The 20,029-nt window shown below is 47.4% G+C and overlaps 1 protein-coding gene across 1 annotated transcript in view; it reads right to left on the bottom strand.

The window, feature by feature from the left end:
• MIER3 (MIER family member 3) overlaps nucleotides 1-20,029 on the bottom strand; it is a 167,618-nt gene that overhangs the window by 120,098 nt on the left and 27,491 nt on the right. The window contains 2 exon segments of the mRNA XM_030193155.1: nucleotides 4,711-4,845; nucleotides 15,074-15,219. Coding sequence (XP_030049015.1) covers nucleotides 4,711-4,845; nucleotides 15,074-15,219 — 281 coding nt within the window.

Below are 20,029 nucleotides of genomic sequence, written 5' to 3' on the forward strand. Positions count from 1 at the left end.
TCAATAGCCAGGCCTTAAGACCAAAGGGGGAGGGATCCTCCATCACCACGGGACCCTGATGTAACAGGCCCTGCTCCACTGACAGCCGCAGAGGATCGTCGACTGAGAGCCTGATCAAGTCCGCATACCAGGGACGTCTGGGCCAATCCGGACCCACCAGGATACCCTGCCGGGATGCTTGCCACCCGGTCTAGCACCCTGCCCAACATGGGCCAGGGCGGGAACACATAGAGGAGCTCTTGTGTCGGCCACTGTTGGAGAAGAGCATCTACTCCCAGGGATCGAGGGTCCCGTCCTCTGCTGAAAAAGCGCGGCACTTGGTAACTGGCCGATGACGCCATCAGATCTAGGCTCGGCTGGCCCCAGCGCTTCGTGATGTCCAAGAACGCCTGAGCAGATAGTTGCCACTCTCCGGGCTCCAAGGTATGGCGACTGAGAAAGACCGCCTTGACATTCGTGACCCCGGCAATGTGGGCCGCTGAAAGCTGCTCCAGGTTCGCTTCCGCCCACTGGCATAGATTCATGGCCTCCTTGGCTAGAGGGGCGCTCTTGGTACCTCCCTGGCGGTAGACATAGGCCACAGCCGTGGCATTGTCCGACAGGACCCGTACTGGCTTCAAGACCAGTACCGGGATGAACTCCAAAAGCGCCAACCAAATGGCTCTGAGTTCCAGGAGGTTGATAGACCACTTTGCCTCTGCAGGAGACCAGAGCCCCTGCGCTGTCCTTCCCAAACAGTGGGCTCCCCAGCCCGACAAAGAGGCGTCCGTCGTGACGACAATCCACTCTGGGGTCACCAGAGGCATTCCTGCAGACAACTTGACTGTTTGCAGCCACCAGCTCAGCGCCTTGCGCACTGCTGGGTCCAAGGGAAGGCGCACAGCATAATCCTCCGATAACGGAGTCCAGCGCTGCAGCAGAGAGAGTATAGTGGTCTCATATGAGCCCTGGCCCAGGGCACTACTTCCATCATGGCCGGCATAGAGCCCAACAGCTGCACATAGTCCCAAGCCCGAAGAGGAGAGGCTACTAGGAACTAGTCCACCTGAGCCTGATTGTCTGGCAGGAACACTCTGCCCACTTGGGTGTCGAATCGAACTCCCAGATACTCCAGGGACTGAGTCGGGCGCAGCTGGCTCTTCTTCTTCCAGTTGATGATCCATCCCAGGGAGCTCAAAAGAGCAACTACCTGGTCCACAGCTTTGCCGCACTCTGCATAAGAGGGGCTCGGATCAACCAGTCGTCCAGATAAGGATGGACTTGTACTCCTGCCTTTCGCAGGAAGGCCGCTATGACCACCATTACTTTGGAAAAGGTCCGCGGAGCAGTAGCCAACCCAAAAGGGAGGGCTCTGAACTGGAAGTGTCGTCCCAGGACTGCAAAACGCAGGATGAGGCCAGATGGGAATATGCAGGTACGCTTCCTTGATGTCCAAGGAAGCCAAGAACTCTCCTGCCTTCACTGCCGCTATAACAGAGCGGAGAGTCTCCATGCGAAAGTGCCGCACTTTCAAGGCCCGATTGACCCCTTTGAGGTCGAGGAAAGGCCGGACAAAACCTCCTTTCTTTGGTACCACAAAGTAAATGGAGTAACGTCCCTTGCCAATCTGATTTTCTGGCACCGGAACGACCGCACCCCGGCGGATCAGGTTGTCCAAGGTCTGCTGCACTGCCACAGCTTTGACCGGAGACTTGCAGGGAGAGAGTACAAACCCGTCTCTTAAGGGTCGGCAGAACTCTAGCTTGTAGCCATCTCTGATGACTTCCAGCACCCAAGCGTCTGAAGTTATTGTGGTCCACTCGCCCAGAAACGAGGCCAGCCGTCCTCCAATCTGCACTGGGGCGTGGACCAAGGCCCCGTCATTGGGTACGAGACACTGGGGGAGGACCGGAGGGAGCACCTCCGGGACGGCGGTCTCTGCGAAAGGAATGCTGCTTGGGGGAGAAATTCCTCTTGAAGGAAGAGGGGGCAGAGGAACCCGACTTGCCCGGGCGGTACCGACGGGCTTCCTGCAACCGTCCTCTGGAGGTACCGGGACGAGTACTAACCCGAGCCCTGACCTCTGGTAATTTCTTGCCCTTAGACGTGCCGAGATCGGTCACGATTTTGTCCAGCTCGACCCCAAAGAGCAGCTTGCCTTTAAAAGGCAATCTAGCCAGGCGGGATTTAGAGGCGTGGTCAGCAGACCAATGTTTCAGCCAAAGCCACCGCCGCGCAGAGACTGTCTGAGCCATGCCTTTAGCTGAGGCTCTCAAGACATCATACAGCAAGTCTGCCAAATAGGCTAAGCCCGATTCCAGGGCCGGCCAATCAGCCCTCAAGGAAAGATCCGAGGGGGAAGCCCGCTGCACCATAGTCAGGCACGCCCTGGCCACATAGGAGCCGCAAACTGAGGCCTGCAAACTTAAAGCAGCTGCCTCAAAGGACGACCTTAAGGCCGCCTCCAATCTTCTGTCTTGGGCATCCTTTAGGGCCGTGCCACCTTCCACCGGCAACGCCGTTTTCTTAGTCACCGCAGTGATTAAAGAATCCACGGTAGGCCACAGATAGGCCTCACGTTCACTCACAGCCAAAGGATAGAGGCGGGACATAGCCCTAGCCACTTTAAGGCTCGTTTCCGGGACATCCCATTGAGCCGAAATTAAGGTGTGCATGGCATCATGCACGTGGAAGGTTCTAGGCGGGCGCTTCGTCCCCAGCATAATGGCAGAGCCAACAGGGGCTGAGGGAGAGACGTCCTCCGGAGAGGAAACTTCAAAGTGTCCATGGCCTGTAACAACAGGTTGGGCAAATCCTCTGGGCTAAAAAGCCGCGCTGCAGAGGGGTCATCCGCTCCATCCGAGCGGGGATCCGTCTCCTCCAAGGAATCCGCAAAGGACCGTTGGGAGACCTCAGACACGCTGCCCTCATCTACATCGGAGGAGACAAGTCCTCCAAGGCCTGAAAATCAACCCGAGGGCGTTTACCTCTGGGAACCTCAACCTCTACCAGAAGAGGGAGCAGGGGCAGCGTTTTGCCTGAGGAAAGCCTGATGCAGCAGCAAAACAAACTCGGGGGAGAAACCCCCCAGACTGTGCACTTCCGCAGCCTGGGCAACAGCTCTAGACGCACTCTCAACCGGCGCTCGCAAGAGCGGGGGAGAGACATGCTGCGCATCCAAAATGGCGTCCGGCGCGACACTCCACGAAGGAGCCGCGCGGGAAGAACGGCGCTTAACTTTAGCCGCTTTTGTGCCGTCGCCCAAATTAAGGGCGTTCATGGCATTAATGTCTCCAACCTCAAGGGCGGCCCACGAAGAAGCCGTCCGAGCCGCGTGGCCGGCCAAGATGGCGGAGGCGAGGAGCGGGGGATGGGCGTTTATGGCGGGAAAAACCGCCGCGCCAGAGGAAGGACCGGGACATTCATCGGTCACGAAACTGTCACCCAACAAGGGCGAATCAGGCTTTAATACCCCCGCATCCCCTCTAGAAGCGCTCCAGCGATCCGGGGAGCGACCCTTTGCGCCCTCGCCCTCCGACGCCATATGCCACGAGGAGAAGAATCGGGGAACCCCCTGCCCGCTATAAAAAGGTAAAATTACCTGCTTGCCGCTCCGAGCTGTAACGAACTGGTGTCCCAGTGAGTAGCTGCAATGAACGTTTAAATAAACGTCGAAATAAACGCCTTTAAAGACGTTTAAATTTTTTTTTTTTTAACGGAGCCAGCGGGAGGGGGGAGAAAAGGAGGGACCTGGCACCACCAGGTTTGCACTTGCTCAAAAGAGCCCTCAACCCCAGGCCTCAACAAAACCTAAGGATTAGGCTTGGAGGCCTAGCCAGAGCTGCTGCTGTGTGTGACCACCACCTGCTGAGATAGAGAACATACTGAGGAGTTTCCGGCAGCACATGACCACATATAGGGAGGCAAAAGTTTGCTCTCTATCTCCACCTGCTGGTAGATGGACACAACCCACCAGTCTATGGATTGATCAGCTTGATGATATGGAACTGCAGCCACATTAAACTCTTCAAATGTAAACTGAAAAAGGAGCAGCAGTCAAATTGAGGTTGGTGCTCCAGCCTAAACGGGTATAGCAGCTCGAGAAAAATAAAGGAAACTTTAAGAGCTGAATAAACTAGTGAAAATAAAGGGAAATTAAATAAGAAAAAGAATAAAAATACTAGCTGAGAAAAGGAAAACTACCTGCACGGAAATGCACTGTGAAAGAGACATGCACCGAGAAGGGAAAACACAAAACGTGTCCTACAGAAAAAATGAGACTGAGGGACCCACGCACACACCGTGGGATGCTACTAGAAAGTCATTAGTCTCGCTATTCAGCATCCACACTGGGTTCTGTCAGATGACATCACCCCAGCTATGAGAATATGAAGGCCTGTTTATCCTCAGAGAAAGCCATGTTAGTCTGTAGCAGCAAAAATACACAGGCTGATTCTTCTGTCAACTACCTATTATTATCAGTTATACAAGTGCCATTCATCCACCATTTGTTTATAGAAAGGGTGGTAAATGTGGGGACTTTTGTCCTCTTTAGGACAAAATTAATGTCTATGTGCAGGCTGGAGAATGTGGTGGATCTTTTATGTTTCAACTGTTTTTATTGATGATGTTCTACACCCCAGGAAAGCTCACCATTTACATAAATCAGGCAGGTGTAGTAGTAGGTGCTAAAATTTGACTTTTGATAAAAGCCAAATGGTTCATACTTACTTTGTCTAGAGTCATATCTGGCAGCTCATCAGTTAGTTCACTTGGAGAACTATTCGTGCTTGAAGTTGCTATGACAGGAATGGGAGGCTCATATCCATACATGGCTAGCAAATCTTCCAAAGGCATGCTTCCTTCCTGCTCAAAAAGAAATGCAAACAGTTTTACTATAGCTATATCATTTGACAAATTTAAAAATGCCGGATACCTAGGAAGGATAAGAACATGATGCAAATATACATTTATAAATCTTGCAACTTTAAAAGGAATTCTAACAAAGGAGGAAAGGGAAGACTTGGAATGCTTTACCTCTGAACCTAAAATCTCAATCTGATCATCACCTTTTCAAGAAGATGTTGAAAACGTTCCTTTTTGAAAAAAACTCACTCCATTAGTAATTCTGCTTATTAGTCTCCCTAATTGTTGCTAGTGTTCTCTCCTTATTCCGCTGTAAAATTCATGTGTTGTACTTCTCTACTTTTGTAATTCATGTAAGCCACATTGTGCCTGCAATTGTGGGAAACTGTGGGGTATAAATGAACCTTAAATAAATAAATAAATAAATAAATATGGACTTACCTGTTAGTTTCTTTTCCTCCAGACCAGTCAGACAAATGGGTTAATTTCTCCCGCCAGCAGACAGAGCCAGAGAAAAACAACTTGGAGCTGCCTTCACTCCCTAATAGGAGACTTGTGCTGTACTGAAGACAATGTCTATGTTTTGGTTCTCCAATTCATCCACAAAGCCAAACCTAGGACCAGATGCACAGAGCTTACCGTGCAAGTAACGTTTGCTTTAGAGTAGTTCTAGTCAGTCTAAAGCAAGCGCCTATGTAGCTACTAATGCACAAAGGGGTTTTCTGTGGCTCTAATGTGTGCTGTTATCAGCCACAGAGAACCCAATGCAAATGTATTTTCCTTTTTTTTTTTTTTGTTAATTTCCCTGGTGATCCAATGGACCTGACACCCCTTCCCCCCCCCCCCCCCCCGTTTTTTTTTTAAATTTCCTTGGTGGTCCAGTGGACCTCGACTCCCCCCCTCCAGTGGCCATCCCATATTTTATTTTTAAATTCTCTGGTGGTCCAGTGAACCAGACCTCTCCCCCCTCCCCAACGCATGCACACCCCCCTCCTGCTCCCGACCTCCACATGCACCCCTCCCTGGTGGTCTATTGAACCGGATCTCTTCCCCCACACGTGCACACATCTCAGTCCCAATCCCGACCCTTCCCTCTCCCTGTACATTTACAAGGAGGAGGCAGGAGAGCAGGAGCAACAGCTCCTCCCTCGGGCCCACCCGGAACACAATGGCAGTGCCCGGGCCCCGCCCAGTGCATTCTGGGATGTACTGGGCAGGGCTAAGCACCATATAAGGAACAAAAACTCTCTATATGGTGTTTAACCCCGCCCAATGCATCCCAGACTTTACTGGACAGGGCCTGGGCGCCGTCATTGTGCTCCAGGCAGGCCAGAGGATCTGCTGCTCCTGCCTCCACCATGTAAATGTACAGGGAGAGGGAGGGGAGGGGTCGAGACTGGGATGTGTGCATGTATGGGGGAAGAGGTCCGGTTCAACAAACCACCAGGGACATTTTTTTTTTTAAAGATTTGGGGGTAGGGAGATTGCGGGGACCAAGATTCAAGGTCCACTGGACCACCAGGGAAAAAGTTTTTTTTAGCAGTGTGGGGTCATGGAGGTCCAGTGCATCACAGCTGCCAAATGTATTTGACAAACAGCAAGCAATGCACAAAGGAGGATCTGTGCAGCTCATCTGCATTGCATGCGATCCCCTTTGTGCAACAATCACTGTTAGCGAGTTGCTAAATTTTACAGCTGCCTTTGTGCATTGGGTCCTAGTGCAATCAAAATCATTTCATGGTTACTTAGTAATCAGAATTCCATCCACCAAGGTAACTACCACCTCCAGAGTAGGCTACAATATACTGTTAGCTGTGGAATGGAGTGAGTAGCCTAATGGTTAGTGCAGCGGCCTGAGAACCAGGAAAACTTGGGTTCAATTCCCATTGCAACTCCTTGTGACTCTGGGTAAGTCACTTAGCCCTCCATTGCTCCAGGTACTAAATAAATACCTGTATATAACATGTAAACCACAGAAAGGTAGTATACTAAAATCCCATTCTCTTTCCTTTTCTGCTATAGGTTGGGTTCCTCTTTCCCACATGCATCACTTTGCACATGCTTACATTAAACGCCATCTCCCATTTGGATGCCCATTCCCAGTCTCGTAAGGTCCACTTGCAATTTTTCACAGTCCTCTTGTGATTTAACAACTTTGAATAACTTTGTGTCATCAGCAAATTTAATTACCTCACTAGTTATTCCCATCTCTAGATCATTTATAAATATGTTAAAAAGCAGCGGTCCCAGCACAGACCCCTGGGGAACCCCATTATCTACTCTTCTCCATTGAGAATACTGACCATTTAACCCTCTATCTTTTAACCAGTTTTTTAATCCACAATTGGAAATTACCTCCTATCCCAATTTCCTCAGGAGTCTTTCATGAGGTACTCTGTCAAATGCCTTTTGCAAATCTAGATACACAATATGAACCGGCTCACCTTTATCCACATATTTATTCACCTCTTCAAAGAAATGTAATAGATTGGTGAGGCAAGATTTCCATTCACTAAATCCATGCTGGCTTTGTCTCATTAATCCATGCTTATGTATGTGCTCTGTAATTTTGTTCTTTACACTGGTCTCTACCATTTTACCCGGCACCGACGTCAGGCTCACCAGTCTATAATTTCCCGGATCTCCTCTGGAACCCTTTTGTAAAAATGGCATTACATTGGCCATCCTCCAATCTTCTAGTACCATGCTTGATTTTAAAGATAAAATGCAAGTTCATTTTTCACTTCTAATCAGTACTCTGGGATGTATTCCATCCAGTCCAGATTTGCTACTCTTCAGTTTGTCAAATTACCCTTTACATCTTCCAGATTTACAGAGATTTGTTTCAGCTTCTCTGACTCATCAGCATTAAATACCACTTCTGGCACTGGCATCTCTCCCACATCTTCCTCGGTGAAAACCGAAGCAAAGAATATTTAATCTCTCCGCTATGGCTTTGTCTTCCCTGAGTGCCATTTTACCCTTTGATCATCTAGCGATCCAACTGGTTCTTTTATTATTATTTGTAGAATTTGTATCCCACATTTCTCCACCAATTTGCAGGCTCAATATGGCTTACATTTGCCGTAGTGACGATCGCCATTTCTGGTTAGCAGAGTTACAATGGTATTGCATTAAGGTGCATACATACACGGTAAAAAAAGATAACAATAAATTATAGAGAAATCTTTTTCGACTTAAGGATGAAAGTGGTATTACATTAAGGTGCATACAAACATGGTAAAGAAGAATACGTTATGTTATTGTCTATAGGTTCCTGAGTAATAGATTGGATTGTATCATATGTTAGGTCAATTATAGAGAAATCATTTTCGTCATAGGATTAGAGTGGTAGTGCTTGTTCGTTAATATCAGTGAAGTAGGTCAGTCAAGTGATAAAAGTTAGGTTTTGTCTAGTTCATGATCAGTTTTATTATTTAGTAATTAGGATGGTTGTTTGTGGTATGCCTTTTTGAACAGGTCAGTTTTCAGTAGTCTTCGGAAGAGAGGTCTTGCGTAGTTTTTATGGCCTTCGGTAGTTGCGTGCAAATATAGGAGAAGCTGGTTGCTTATGTAGATTTATATTTTAGTCCTTTACAGCTGGGGTAGTGGAGATTGAGGAATGTGTGTGCTGATCTTTTTGTGTTCCTGTTAGGTAGGTCTATAACGTGACATATAGGTCGGGGCTTCCCCATGTATAATTTTATGGACCAGGGTGCAAACTTTTGAACTTTTTACCAGTTTCTTGCTTATAATATACCTATAAAGTGGTTACTATGTGATTTTTGCCTCCAACGCAATAGAGTTGCACAGGGACAAAAATCTAACCCGTCGCTGCCAGAATCTAACCCCTCCCCTTGGGGAAGCTAACCCGCTCCTACCCGTCCCCGTAGGGAAGCTAACCCATCCCTGCCTCAATTAAATTTCCTCCATCCCAGCCCCCGGCCTGCCCTGCCCCCCTTCCAAGAAATCCAGATTCTACAAGCAGTAAAAATACTAGTAAAAAGTAGTATAAATAATTTTCTTCTATACTGTGCTAAATACAAAATTAAGATACACATATCCATGAACAGCATGTCCCACTCTCTTCTCCATTCCCTTCTATCCCATGTACTCTATATTTCCACTTTTCCATGTCCCCCTTACCAATTTTTTTCCCTCTTCCCTGCACTCACCCACACTTCCTCCACCCTTTTTATCAAGGAGGTTAGATAAAACAGGAGACAGGATGAGCCAATCTAGCCCATTATATGGGCTGAAGCCAGTAGGTGGAGATTGACATCACACTGCTTCACCCAAAACAATAGCAAAAACATTACCAAAAACATTATTAGAAATGAGACTTTTTTTTTTTTTTACATTTATATCACACATTATCCCAAGCAAATTCTGATTGAATGTAGCTTACATTTGAAAATACAGTGAGACAGAATAGAATTCATGGGAGCAAGTAGATGGATATGTTGGAAACATTTAACAAAGTTTATGTGTTTTCTACTCTTTACGGACGTAAGACGGTTCAAGGGAAATCTCTAAGTAAGAATCAATTTGTGCTAGCGCTGGGGAAGGCATGGAAATGGTGGAGGAATGTAAGGAGGAACACAAGGAGAAGATATCTGTTTTTCTCTCTTCTGAACAATCCTGGGTTCCCAGCTGGGATGGGACAAGGAGCCTTTCGCTCCTGGACACAGGGATTTGTCGCTACATGGAATTGGGGGGGGGGGGGGCCAACATTTTCCTACTTTTGAGACTATTTAGCGAGCGTAGAACCTGTCCAATAAGCAGTTTTTTTCCATTTTTGCTAAGTGAGGGATTACTACCAAAAGTTGGCGCGAACTGTGAGCTCCCCGGTGAGTTTCATGATATTAGATAAAATATTTCTTGCCATGCCAGCATCTTCCAACAGACTAGATAACAGAGGGGCTTCTCATTTGGAGGGGGCTGGCCTCACTGTGGAGTGCAGAGCTGGGGGAGGTAATTTCTCGGGAGCACTTGGGAGAGGCCTTTGAGATTATCCCCAAGATAACAGCGAATGAGACCCTCCAGGATATCCAATATCGCATACTTTTATAGAGTACACATAACTCGTCAGCGTGGGAGGGAGATGGGTCTTTGGGAGGATGCCCATTGCATAAAATGCTGCACAGCTGTGGGTACTCTACTACACTCTTTTTTGGAATGCCCAGCACTCTCAAAGTTTTGGAGGCACTCTCTGGCGGTGATTGAACAATCCCTGCAGCGGCCCTTTGAATGGTCATATACCACCCTACTTTTATGCGATATAGGACAGCTCAGGGAGGAGGGATTAACCAATACCCAATGTCAATTTGTTTTACTAACCACATTGTTAGTCAAATGTATCGTGCAATCCTGGGTGGACTCGACACCTCCATCGACAATTAACTGGCATAACTTAATGAAGAAGATGGCAGAATGGGGGTCTCTCCAATACTCTTCCGCCGCTTCAAGGCGGCACAGGTTGTATTGAGACATTTGGAAGAATTACTCTACAGGGAGTATTGTAGTAGGAACAGGAGAGTGATGGGCCTAGAGGGGAGACGCCCGAAAGGCAAGTGTGCAGTGGAGACCTGGGGAGGGAAGGGGAAGATTTAAGACAAGCCAAAGGGAAGTATGGTTCTGTTAATACTGCCTAACTTTGATATTTGTTGATAATTGCCGGGCCTTTATACTTGAAAATTGTTCAGTTGCTTAGTAGCTCTATTATGTGCTTGGTATTTTTTTTTTTTTTGATTGAAGTAAGATGTTGCTTCTACCATGGCATCAATAAACACTTTAAAAAAAAAAAAAAAAAAAAAAAGAGTCAGTAGACTGTGTTCACACCTCAAACATTGCTCAGATCAACCTGTGGTTCTTTCATGCAAGGACACAGATTAGGTCTAGGAAGGACTCAAAGCTGAACCAGAAGGTGCTGCCAGGGCAGGACACCCAGGATTTTTTTTTCCCCTCAGGCTGCAGAAACGTTTCATGTATCACAAGCCTAATCCAGCCTTAAAAGCACTGTCGCATTCTGGAGGCCCTTGGCATACTGTCAGGCTTCTTCCCCGGGAGCACTGGGTTCGTGAGTCCTTGGGCCACTACCGTGGAGCGGGCAGTGGCAGGCAAGATCACCTTCAAGGTAGAGACGAAACAAGACTGGACCGGAACCCCGGACTGGAGTCCTACACAGGAATACACGGGACTGGAACGCACCGGACGGGTTCGCACTGGAGTGGAGCCCGCAGGACCCATTGGACTGGAACATACAGGAGTGAAGCCCGCAGGACTGGAACCCACTGGAGCGGAACACACTGGACTGGCTTCAGAGGCTTGGTCCAACATCTCACTCGGCCTGACCTCAGAGACCTGGTCAGGACCGTCCCTCGGAACGAACTCAGATGCTTAACTGGCGGCTTCACTCGAACAGGATTCGAAGGCTCCGCTTGAAACTCTCCTCGGACTGGACCTAGCGCCGGTGGACTGGAATCCCGAATAGGAACTAACCCGCTATGGTACCACAGGCTGCTCTGCTGAGGAGACCTGAGCGGAGGAATTCCTCGGCGTCTTCTTTTGGCCTCAGCTTTAGGAGTATCCCGCAGAGCTGGCTCCTCCAGAAGTCTGAGGCGGTACTCACAGAGCGAGATAGCAGGATTCATGTCAGAAACTGGGCTATGGCGGACCAGACGCCACCAGAGACGCTTTCTTTCAGCTGCTGCTTCAGGAGTATCCTTCAGGGCTGGATCAGTGCCTTAGGTCCCGAGGTTAGTGTGCTGTTTGCACAGTTAGCTTTCCTTGTCTTTTCTTGTGGGCTTCCAGCCCTTCTGCTTTGCGAGTTACTATCACCTGTGGGCCTTGCCTTCGGGCCCTTCTGTGTTTATTGCTCTGTGGGCCTTCTGGCCCTTCTGTGTTTATTATTCCCTGTGGGCTTCTAGCCTGTGTTTATTATTCCCTGTGGGCTTCTAGCCTGTTATCCCTGTGCAGTGGTGCTGCTCCCTGTCTGAGGTTGGTCAGCGGCTGATGCTGCAACCATTTCTCTCCTTTCTGTTAGCTACTATAGCTCCAGTCTAACCCTTCCTCTGGCAAGCGTAGCTGTCATTCCCATTCCCTTGAGCTTTGCTTGTCTATAGCTCCTGTGTCCTCTTCCCTGCCTGTCTGCCTTGCTTTAGCCTAGGTACCTGGGAGCACCGCTGGATCTTGACTCCGGTTGTTCCTGTAAGCCCTACCGGCCGCTCGAACCTGAGGGCTCAACCCTCGGGGAAAGGCAGCTAAGCGTAGGTGAAGCCTACTCCAGTGTGTTCCGGTCCGGTGCGTTCCAGTCCTGAGTGTTCCAGTGCAGGACTCCAGTCTGGGGTTCCAGTCCAGCCTTGTCTCTTCTCTGCTCCGAAGGTGATCTTGCCTGCCACTGCCGCTCCTCGGCCGTGGTCCAAGGGCTCACGTACCCAGGGTTCCCGGGGAAGAAGCCTGACAGAATGCCAAGGTCCTCGAGAACACGACAAGCACTAAGGGAAGTTTCACTTATGTAGAGGGCAGAGTTGATTCTTCAGGCTGTTCCCATTATTGCTCCCCTAACTGGGAAGAAGTCGGGAGGAGACATGAGCTTTGAAATGCATGTGATGTCACCTTCTAACTTATTAAACAATACAGAGCTGGAACTATTACATTTTTGTGCTTTAATTTTTACTATTTTTGCTGCTCTTTTTTTTTTTTTTTTTAGTTATGCACTTATACTATCAAAATGTAACCTAGGTCTCCACTTGCATTTTTCCTTACCACCCCCCTTTTTAAGATATTGTAAACCACTTGTATAGGCTCTTGACTTGCAGGTATATTAAAATAAAGGTGAAACATGAATTGAAGCTGCACAAGTGGTATCATGCCTAAAGGGTACATATGTAGCCTTCATGAACTTCCCCATTTCTCTATGGGGAAAAAATATAGAGATAAAGGGCCAGGCATGCATTTTTAGCACAAAGAGGCAATTAAAAAACTGCACTATTGCTGCGCTGACCGGGTCTTACTCTGTGCGCACTACACAGGCCACAACGCAATCTGGGCAACCTCTCCTGCTTTGCTTTGAAATTGGCACTATACCTCCACAGATCGCACTTGCCCACCTGAGGCCTGCTTGCCTACCTGCTCCCAAGCCAGAGCAAATGATTCAACTGACATTCTGAACTGCTATGATTTACCTTCAGTGTGTCGCCTATGATTACCTTTTTTTTCCCCTCCCAGATATAGTGGAAAATAGTGGAAAACAAGTGGAGGGAACTAAAGTGGAAAGTCTGATCATTTCAGACCCTCTGACAGAGTCCCAATCTGACACAGCATCACAGGAGAGGCAGTCTCGGAAGAGACTGCACTGAAGCATTTCCTCTGTTCTTCTTCCTCTTCCAAAAGCTTGGAGAAAAGGCGGCTGAGGGGTGATATGATAGAAGTCTACAAGATAATGAGCGGAATAGAGTGGAGAAATGTGAAGCGTTTGTTTACATTTTCAAACAACAACAAAACCAGGGCACACAAGATGAAGCTAGAATATGGTAGATTTAAAACAAATAGGAGAAAGTTTTTCTTTACTCAGTGTGTAGTTAGACTCGAACTCGTTGCCGAAAAATGTAGTGACAGCAGCTGGCCTTACGGAATTTAAAGGGGATTTGGACAGATTCCCGAGGGAAAAGTCCATTGAACATTAAAACTTTTTTTGTTTTGTTTTGCCAGGTTCTTGAAGCTTGGATGGCCGTTGTCGGAGACAGGATGCTGGGCGTGATGGACCCTTGGTCTTTTCCCAGTATGGCGGTGCTTATGTCTTTTCCCAGTACGGCACTTGGGGAATTTACCTCTAGACCTATCCTAAGAGTAAGGCAGGAGGACAGTAGGCACTGCAGCCACAACCCCCACCAACAGAGGTGAGAGACCAGGCACCATTGGGTTTAGCACTCCTAGGCTCTATACACCAGCCTCCTTCAATCCTAGGCATCTAGTCTGTTCCTAAGGGGGAAGGAAGGAATCAACTTCATCAAGAAGACTGTTGCCTGCAGCATCATCCATACTCCATCCATGGGCCACTGGGTATCTGGGCCTAGATACTTCCTGGGAGCTGCCTACTCAGCCTACTGATAGTTGCTGTACCACCCACTGGAGCCAGAGAAATACTGAGCAACTGACAGCAGAACCAGTCCCCTATAAAGGGTGTGGTCATCTCTGAACTTTTTCTCCCTCTGGCTCCATCTGCTGGCAGGAGGAGAGAATCCATGCATCTGGACTGGTTTGGCATGGACAATATGTGATTGACTTTTTGTTCTATTACAACAAAAGAACAAGTTTAGCTACTAGCAAAACTGAAGCTTTCAGAGCATATTATCCTATCAAAGAACCAAATTACTTACAAGATATTCTGGAAAAAAATTGGGTAGCATTAGAAAGTTCTAAATGTCATCAGGCTTGAGCCTGCAGAGTCTGATGGATGGAGATGGTATGGAAATCAGAGCTTGCATAAAAATGACTTTTCACACATCTTCCAATGCAACTAAGTGGGGCAAAAGAGGGAGGACTCATGCCGTGTGCAAAGGATTGATTTACACCAGGCTAAGAATGGGGAAAATTTGGAGATTTTAGGTATTGGAGATAACTTGTATAAACAACCAGAAGTGCATAAAATACTATACATCTCTTTTACTCTACAGAATGGAGGTAAAACACACCAGGCTTCTTTGTTTTCAAATGGCATTTTAGGACCAGTTAATTGTCCTTTCTTCAAAAGGCGATACAGAAGTGAACAGTTATTGGATAGATAAAAGACAAATATCTGGCAAACTTGAAGAGAAAACAGGTGATTGCAATTTAATAGCAGTTTGAGGGTTACTGGTATGGCAACAACTATGTATGGCAAACTGAATAAAATGGGAGTTTAATAGGGAAAATCATTAGTAAGAATGGTAAAATGTAAGAACACTTCTAAGGGCTAAGGCAAAGGACACAATTCAGGTGTAGATAAATGTAAAGCACTGCACAGTGCATAATTAGCATACTTTATGAGCAATCACAACAACCTTCATCTACAGTGGTTATTAGAATGTAGTAGTGAGAACAGAATGGAATGAAAAATCATTCAAGCCTTCCACATGCATTGTCTAACATTAGCTTCAAAAGAAGTAGATACTTTTACTTTTCATCGTATTTGCATATTTTTCTAAACATGTGAAGCAAAAAACAGGAATTTTTTTTTTTGTTTTACCTTTTCTAAACCTTCAATTTCAGATCTGAAGTTTTTTTCACCTTCCATCATTTCTTCCTCTTCAAGCGTTCTCTCATCATCGAAGTCATGTACCAACATTTCTGCTGTAGGGTCAAAATCATGATCCTCAGAGGACAAAGAGCCAACTATAACAAAAACAACCTTAATCACTTTAGCAATATACATGTCTAAGCTGCTCCTAAAATAAAGGGACCAGTTCAAAGTTTTAACTAGTAGATATGAAGTTGTGCAACAGGCCATCAGAAAAAGATGTGGAACAAAAGTATTTTTGTTTAGAGGCCCACCTAACCAGTCTGGGTTTCAGAATATCCAAAATAAGAATACTAGGATAGATTTGCAGAAGTCTGACTTACTATATGCAATTCCTTTTCATGCGCATTCATTTTGGCCATTATGAAAACCTGACTAATTAGGTATGCCTTCAGGAGATGGTTGTGAAAATACTTTAGAAATGACATGAAGTCTCAAATGATATCCTACAGGTATAAGAACAAAAGGAACCAAGTGTGTGTTCTCTTTAAGCACAAGTAAAAATACCACACACTTAAGAACTCAAGAAATAAAAGAAACCAACAGCATTATCAACTAGTGCTCTTTTACCATAAGCAAAATCCTGTAATTCAACCAGTGCAATAAGTGTACACAAATTAATCAAAACAAGGCACACGGTGGTGTATGCCAGCAGCTCATATGCATGACCCCGTTCAAAAATGCAGGTATGCAGTCAGTCCACGTGGTCAGTGTTCTTCATTAAAAACATTTAAAAGATCTCAATATATATTTTTTTTGCTTAAATTTAGCTCACACGTTTTTCCAGTAGTAGCTCAAGAACATATGCATTGCCACAATAGGACAGACCAAAGGTCCAACAAGACCCTGTTCCAACAGTAGCCAATCCAGATCAAAAGTACTTGAGCAAAAAACGCAGATGACTTTATGCTGCTTATCCCAGGAATAAGCAGTAGATTTTCTCAAGTCCACATTAACGGCTTATGGACTTTTCTTTTAGGAACTTGTCCAAACCTCTTTTAAACTCTGTTAAAGTAACTGCATTTACCGACAAGGTCTTGTATTTAAAAAAAAAAAAAAAAATCAAAAACAAGTTGGAGGAATGTTTGTATTTCATTAGACTATGACAGGGGAGCTATAAGAACCCAAGCTCTCTGTGCTGTTTGAGTTTTTACCCTCTTTGGATATGTCTTGTCATTCTTTCAATAAGCAGATTTCAAACAAAAACAAACAAAACAGAGTATTACAAAAAGAAGCAGAACACTGTCCCGTTATTCTACCAACTTTGCAGCAGCCTGACCCATTAGATCTGAGAAGTTCTGAGAGAAAAGGACATCTCTGTGGGTAAGTGTTATTTTATTCTGAGTTTGGTAACTTAAAAATTAGGGTTTAAAAGAGGAAAGGAGAAAGGTGAAATTAGATCTTACCTGCTAATTTTCTTTCCTCTAGACCCTCCAGACCGGTCAAGACGCGTGGGTTATGTCCTCCTACCAGCAGAGGGAGACTGAGAAAACACTAAGCTTTTGAAGCCTGTATATATAACCTGTGCAGAACCTCCACTAGCCAGTATACCCCTGACAAAGCAGAGAAACAAAAAACACTAACAACAACTAGCAACCCTGTACGTGGTCACAGTAAACTGCAAAAACAAGAAACATCTTCCGCTTGCTCTTACGGAAACATGTTCCTTTGCCTTTGATAAAACAGTTGGGCTTCTACAGGTGGACTATCAAAGAAGAGCCCCACCTGTCCCGGACTCCTATCACAAAACAGAAATAAACAGTCTGCAATTAGAGAAACAACAATTTACAGCAGCCAAGAATTATCCAACAAACACACCTCCTGGCCTCCAATACAGACAGGGCGGGCTCTTGACCGGTCTGGAGGGTCTAGAGGAAAGAAAATTAGCAGGTAAGATCTAATTTCACCTTCCTCAGCGACCCTCCAGACCGGTCAAGACGCGTGGGACGTACCAGAGCAGTAACTAACTTATGGGAGGGACCTACTAAGGCCAGAGGTCAAAATTGCTGCCCCAAAGCGCACCTCGTCCTTTGCATGCACAGGAATCCTATAATGCTTCACAAAGGAATGCAACGAAAACCAAACCGCAGCCCGACAAATATCTAACAGAGAAATCATACTATTCTCCGCCACGAGGCTGCCATTCCCCTAGTGGAATGAGCAGACCAGCCCCTAGGCACCACAGGACCCTTCACCAAGTAAGCAGATGCAACCGCCTCCTTCAACCACCGTGCTATGGTCACCTTAGGAGCCGCTGCACCCTTCTTTGGGCCACCATGAAGAACGAACAAACGGTCAGAGGCTCTGAAGTCCTGAGTTCCAGAGAGATAACAACTCAAAACTCTCCTGACATCCAGCTTGGCAATACCACGCTGCTCCGAATCTCCAGCCATATCACCCAACACTGGCAGAGAGATGACCTGATTAACATGGAACTCGGAAACCACCTTGGGCAAAAAAGGAAAGCACCGTCCGCAACGAAACCTTTCCCTCAGAAAGGACAAAAATGGTTCCCTAAAAGACAAAGCCTGAAGCTCTGAAACACTCCGTGCTGAAGTAATCGCCACCAACAAGACCGCCTTTAAAGATAAATCCTTACAAGATGCCGATACCAGAGGCACAAACGGAGGCCTGATCAAAGCATCCAAAACTAGCTTCAAATCCCACGGAGGCACCATCCGTCACTGAGGCGGACGCAGCAACTTAACACCCTTCAAAAAACGCACTACCTCAGGCACAGACGCGAAGGACTTTCACTGAAGCTTCCCACGAAAACATGACAAAGCTGCCACCTGAACCTTCAGTGTAGACAAGGCCAGACCTCTATCAACACCATCGTGCAAAAATTCCAAAACTTCTGCCACCGAAGAGTGAAACGGCCGAACTCGATGGTCTTCACACCAGTGCTCAAAGATTCTCCAAACCCGGACATACGCCAAGGAAGTGGATCGTCTACGGCAACTCAACATCGTAGCAAAGCCACTGGACGAAAGCCCCTTCTTCTTCAACTTGTGCAGCTCAAGAGCCAAGCCATAAGCGAAAACCGAGCCGGATCCGGCATGATTATCGGGCCTTGACACAGAACTGATCCCAACAAAGGCAGGGCCGCCGCCCCTGCCAACCGCACCAAGTCTCCATACCATGGTCGACGCTGCCAATCCGAAGCTACCAGAATCACCCGACCGGAGTGATGTTCGATGCGCTATATTACTCGACCGACTAACAGCCACAGAGGAAACACATACAGTCACTCCCGAAGCCAAGGCAACAGAAGAGTGTCGATTTCCTCCGCTCAAGGGTCTCTTCAGCGACTGAAAAAAAAAAAATCTCTGAACTTGCGCATAGCGAGCCGTTGCCCTAAGATCACCGAAAGTCCCCAGACCGACACAACTCACTGGAACACTGACCGAAGAAAAGACCACTCTCTGGGATCTAGAGTGTGCCTGCTGAGATAATCTGCATCTATGTGACCTACCCCGGCCACATGCGCTGCCAAGAGAGCCTGAAGATGAGTTCAACTGCGCCGCCAAGGCTCTTTGTTCCCCCCTTGACGGTTGACATATGCTACTGCCATGGCATTGTCACAAAGCACTCGGACTGCCTTGTGGCGAACCACCGACGTCAAGGCCTGGAGCGCCACCCGAATGGCCCGAGTTTCCAGCCGGTTGATGGACCACTCTGCTTCTGCCCGAGACCACCGGCCTTGAGCTACCTGACTGAGACAATGTGCCCCCCAACCTTGCAGACTGGCATCCGTGACCATTACCAGCCCCTGTGGGGACTCCAACGGCATTCCTTTCCCAAATTGCGCGGACTGAGCCACCAGCGGAGACTGAGACGAGGGGCCACCGACAGCGGACAACACATTTCCAAGTCCTGCGACAGAGGGGACCAATGACTGAGCAGAGCTGACTGTACCTGACGCATGTGCGCCCTGGCCCACGGAACTACCTCTATGGTCGCCGCCATCAGGCCCAGGACCTGACGATAAGTACGGGCCGTCGGCGCCTTCTCTGCAAGGAACCGACGAATCGGACCCTGTAACTTGGAACCAAAAGGCTGCACAAAGGAAAGTGAAGATAAGCTTCCGTCAAATCCAGGGAAGTGAGAAACTCTCCTTTCCTGACCGCACCAGTGACCGACCGCAACGTCTCCATCCGGAAAGAGGGCACCTTGAGTGCCGCATTGACCCTTTTGAGATCTAAAATGTGACGAAAAGTGTCCTCTTTCTTGTGGACCACAAAATAGATCAAATAGCACCCTGAGCGTTGCTGATCTGAAGGAACAGGAACCACGGCTCCCAACGCGAGCAGCCACCGCAGAGTGTCCCTCACTGCTGCCCTCTTGCTCCAAGACCGACAGAGGGATTCCAGAAACACTTCGGGAGAACAGCTTTCGAATTCCAGCGCACATCCGCCTCGAAACACCTTGAGAACCCACTGATCTGACCTGATTTGGGCCCAACTCTGGTAAAACAGACTCAGCCGAGCCCCAACATGCACCAGAGCCTGAGCCCGCACACCTTCATTGGGAATTGTGGCCTGAATACTAACCTCCCGCGGAAAAGCCACGCCCTCCGCGACGACTCTCACGAAAGAACTGTGTGCGCTGGAAAAACCGACCCCTAGAGGTCCTACTACTATTAAACATTTCTATAGCACTACTAGACTTATGCAGCGCTGTACAAATTAACATGAAAAGACAGTCCCTGCTCAACAGAGCTTACAATCTAAATTGGACAAACAGACAGCTAGGGGTAGGTCCCACTCGATCTGCCCGGCCTATACCGCTGAGCCTCCCTAAACCGTCCCCGAGAGGAACTAGTTCTGGCCCCTGCCTTGAACCGAAAATCTGGAAGCCATAGAACCTTGGTATCACTAAGACCTCACACTAACTTGTCCAAAT

Source organism: Microcaecilia unicolor, chromosome 2 (assembly GCF_901765095.1).
Source record: "Microcaecilia unicolor chromosome 2, aMicUni1.1, whole genome shotgun sequence".
Taxonomy (NCBI): domain Eukaryota; kingdom Metazoa; phylum Chordata; class Amphibia; order Gymnophiona; family Siphonopidae; genus Microcaecilia; species Microcaecilia unicolor.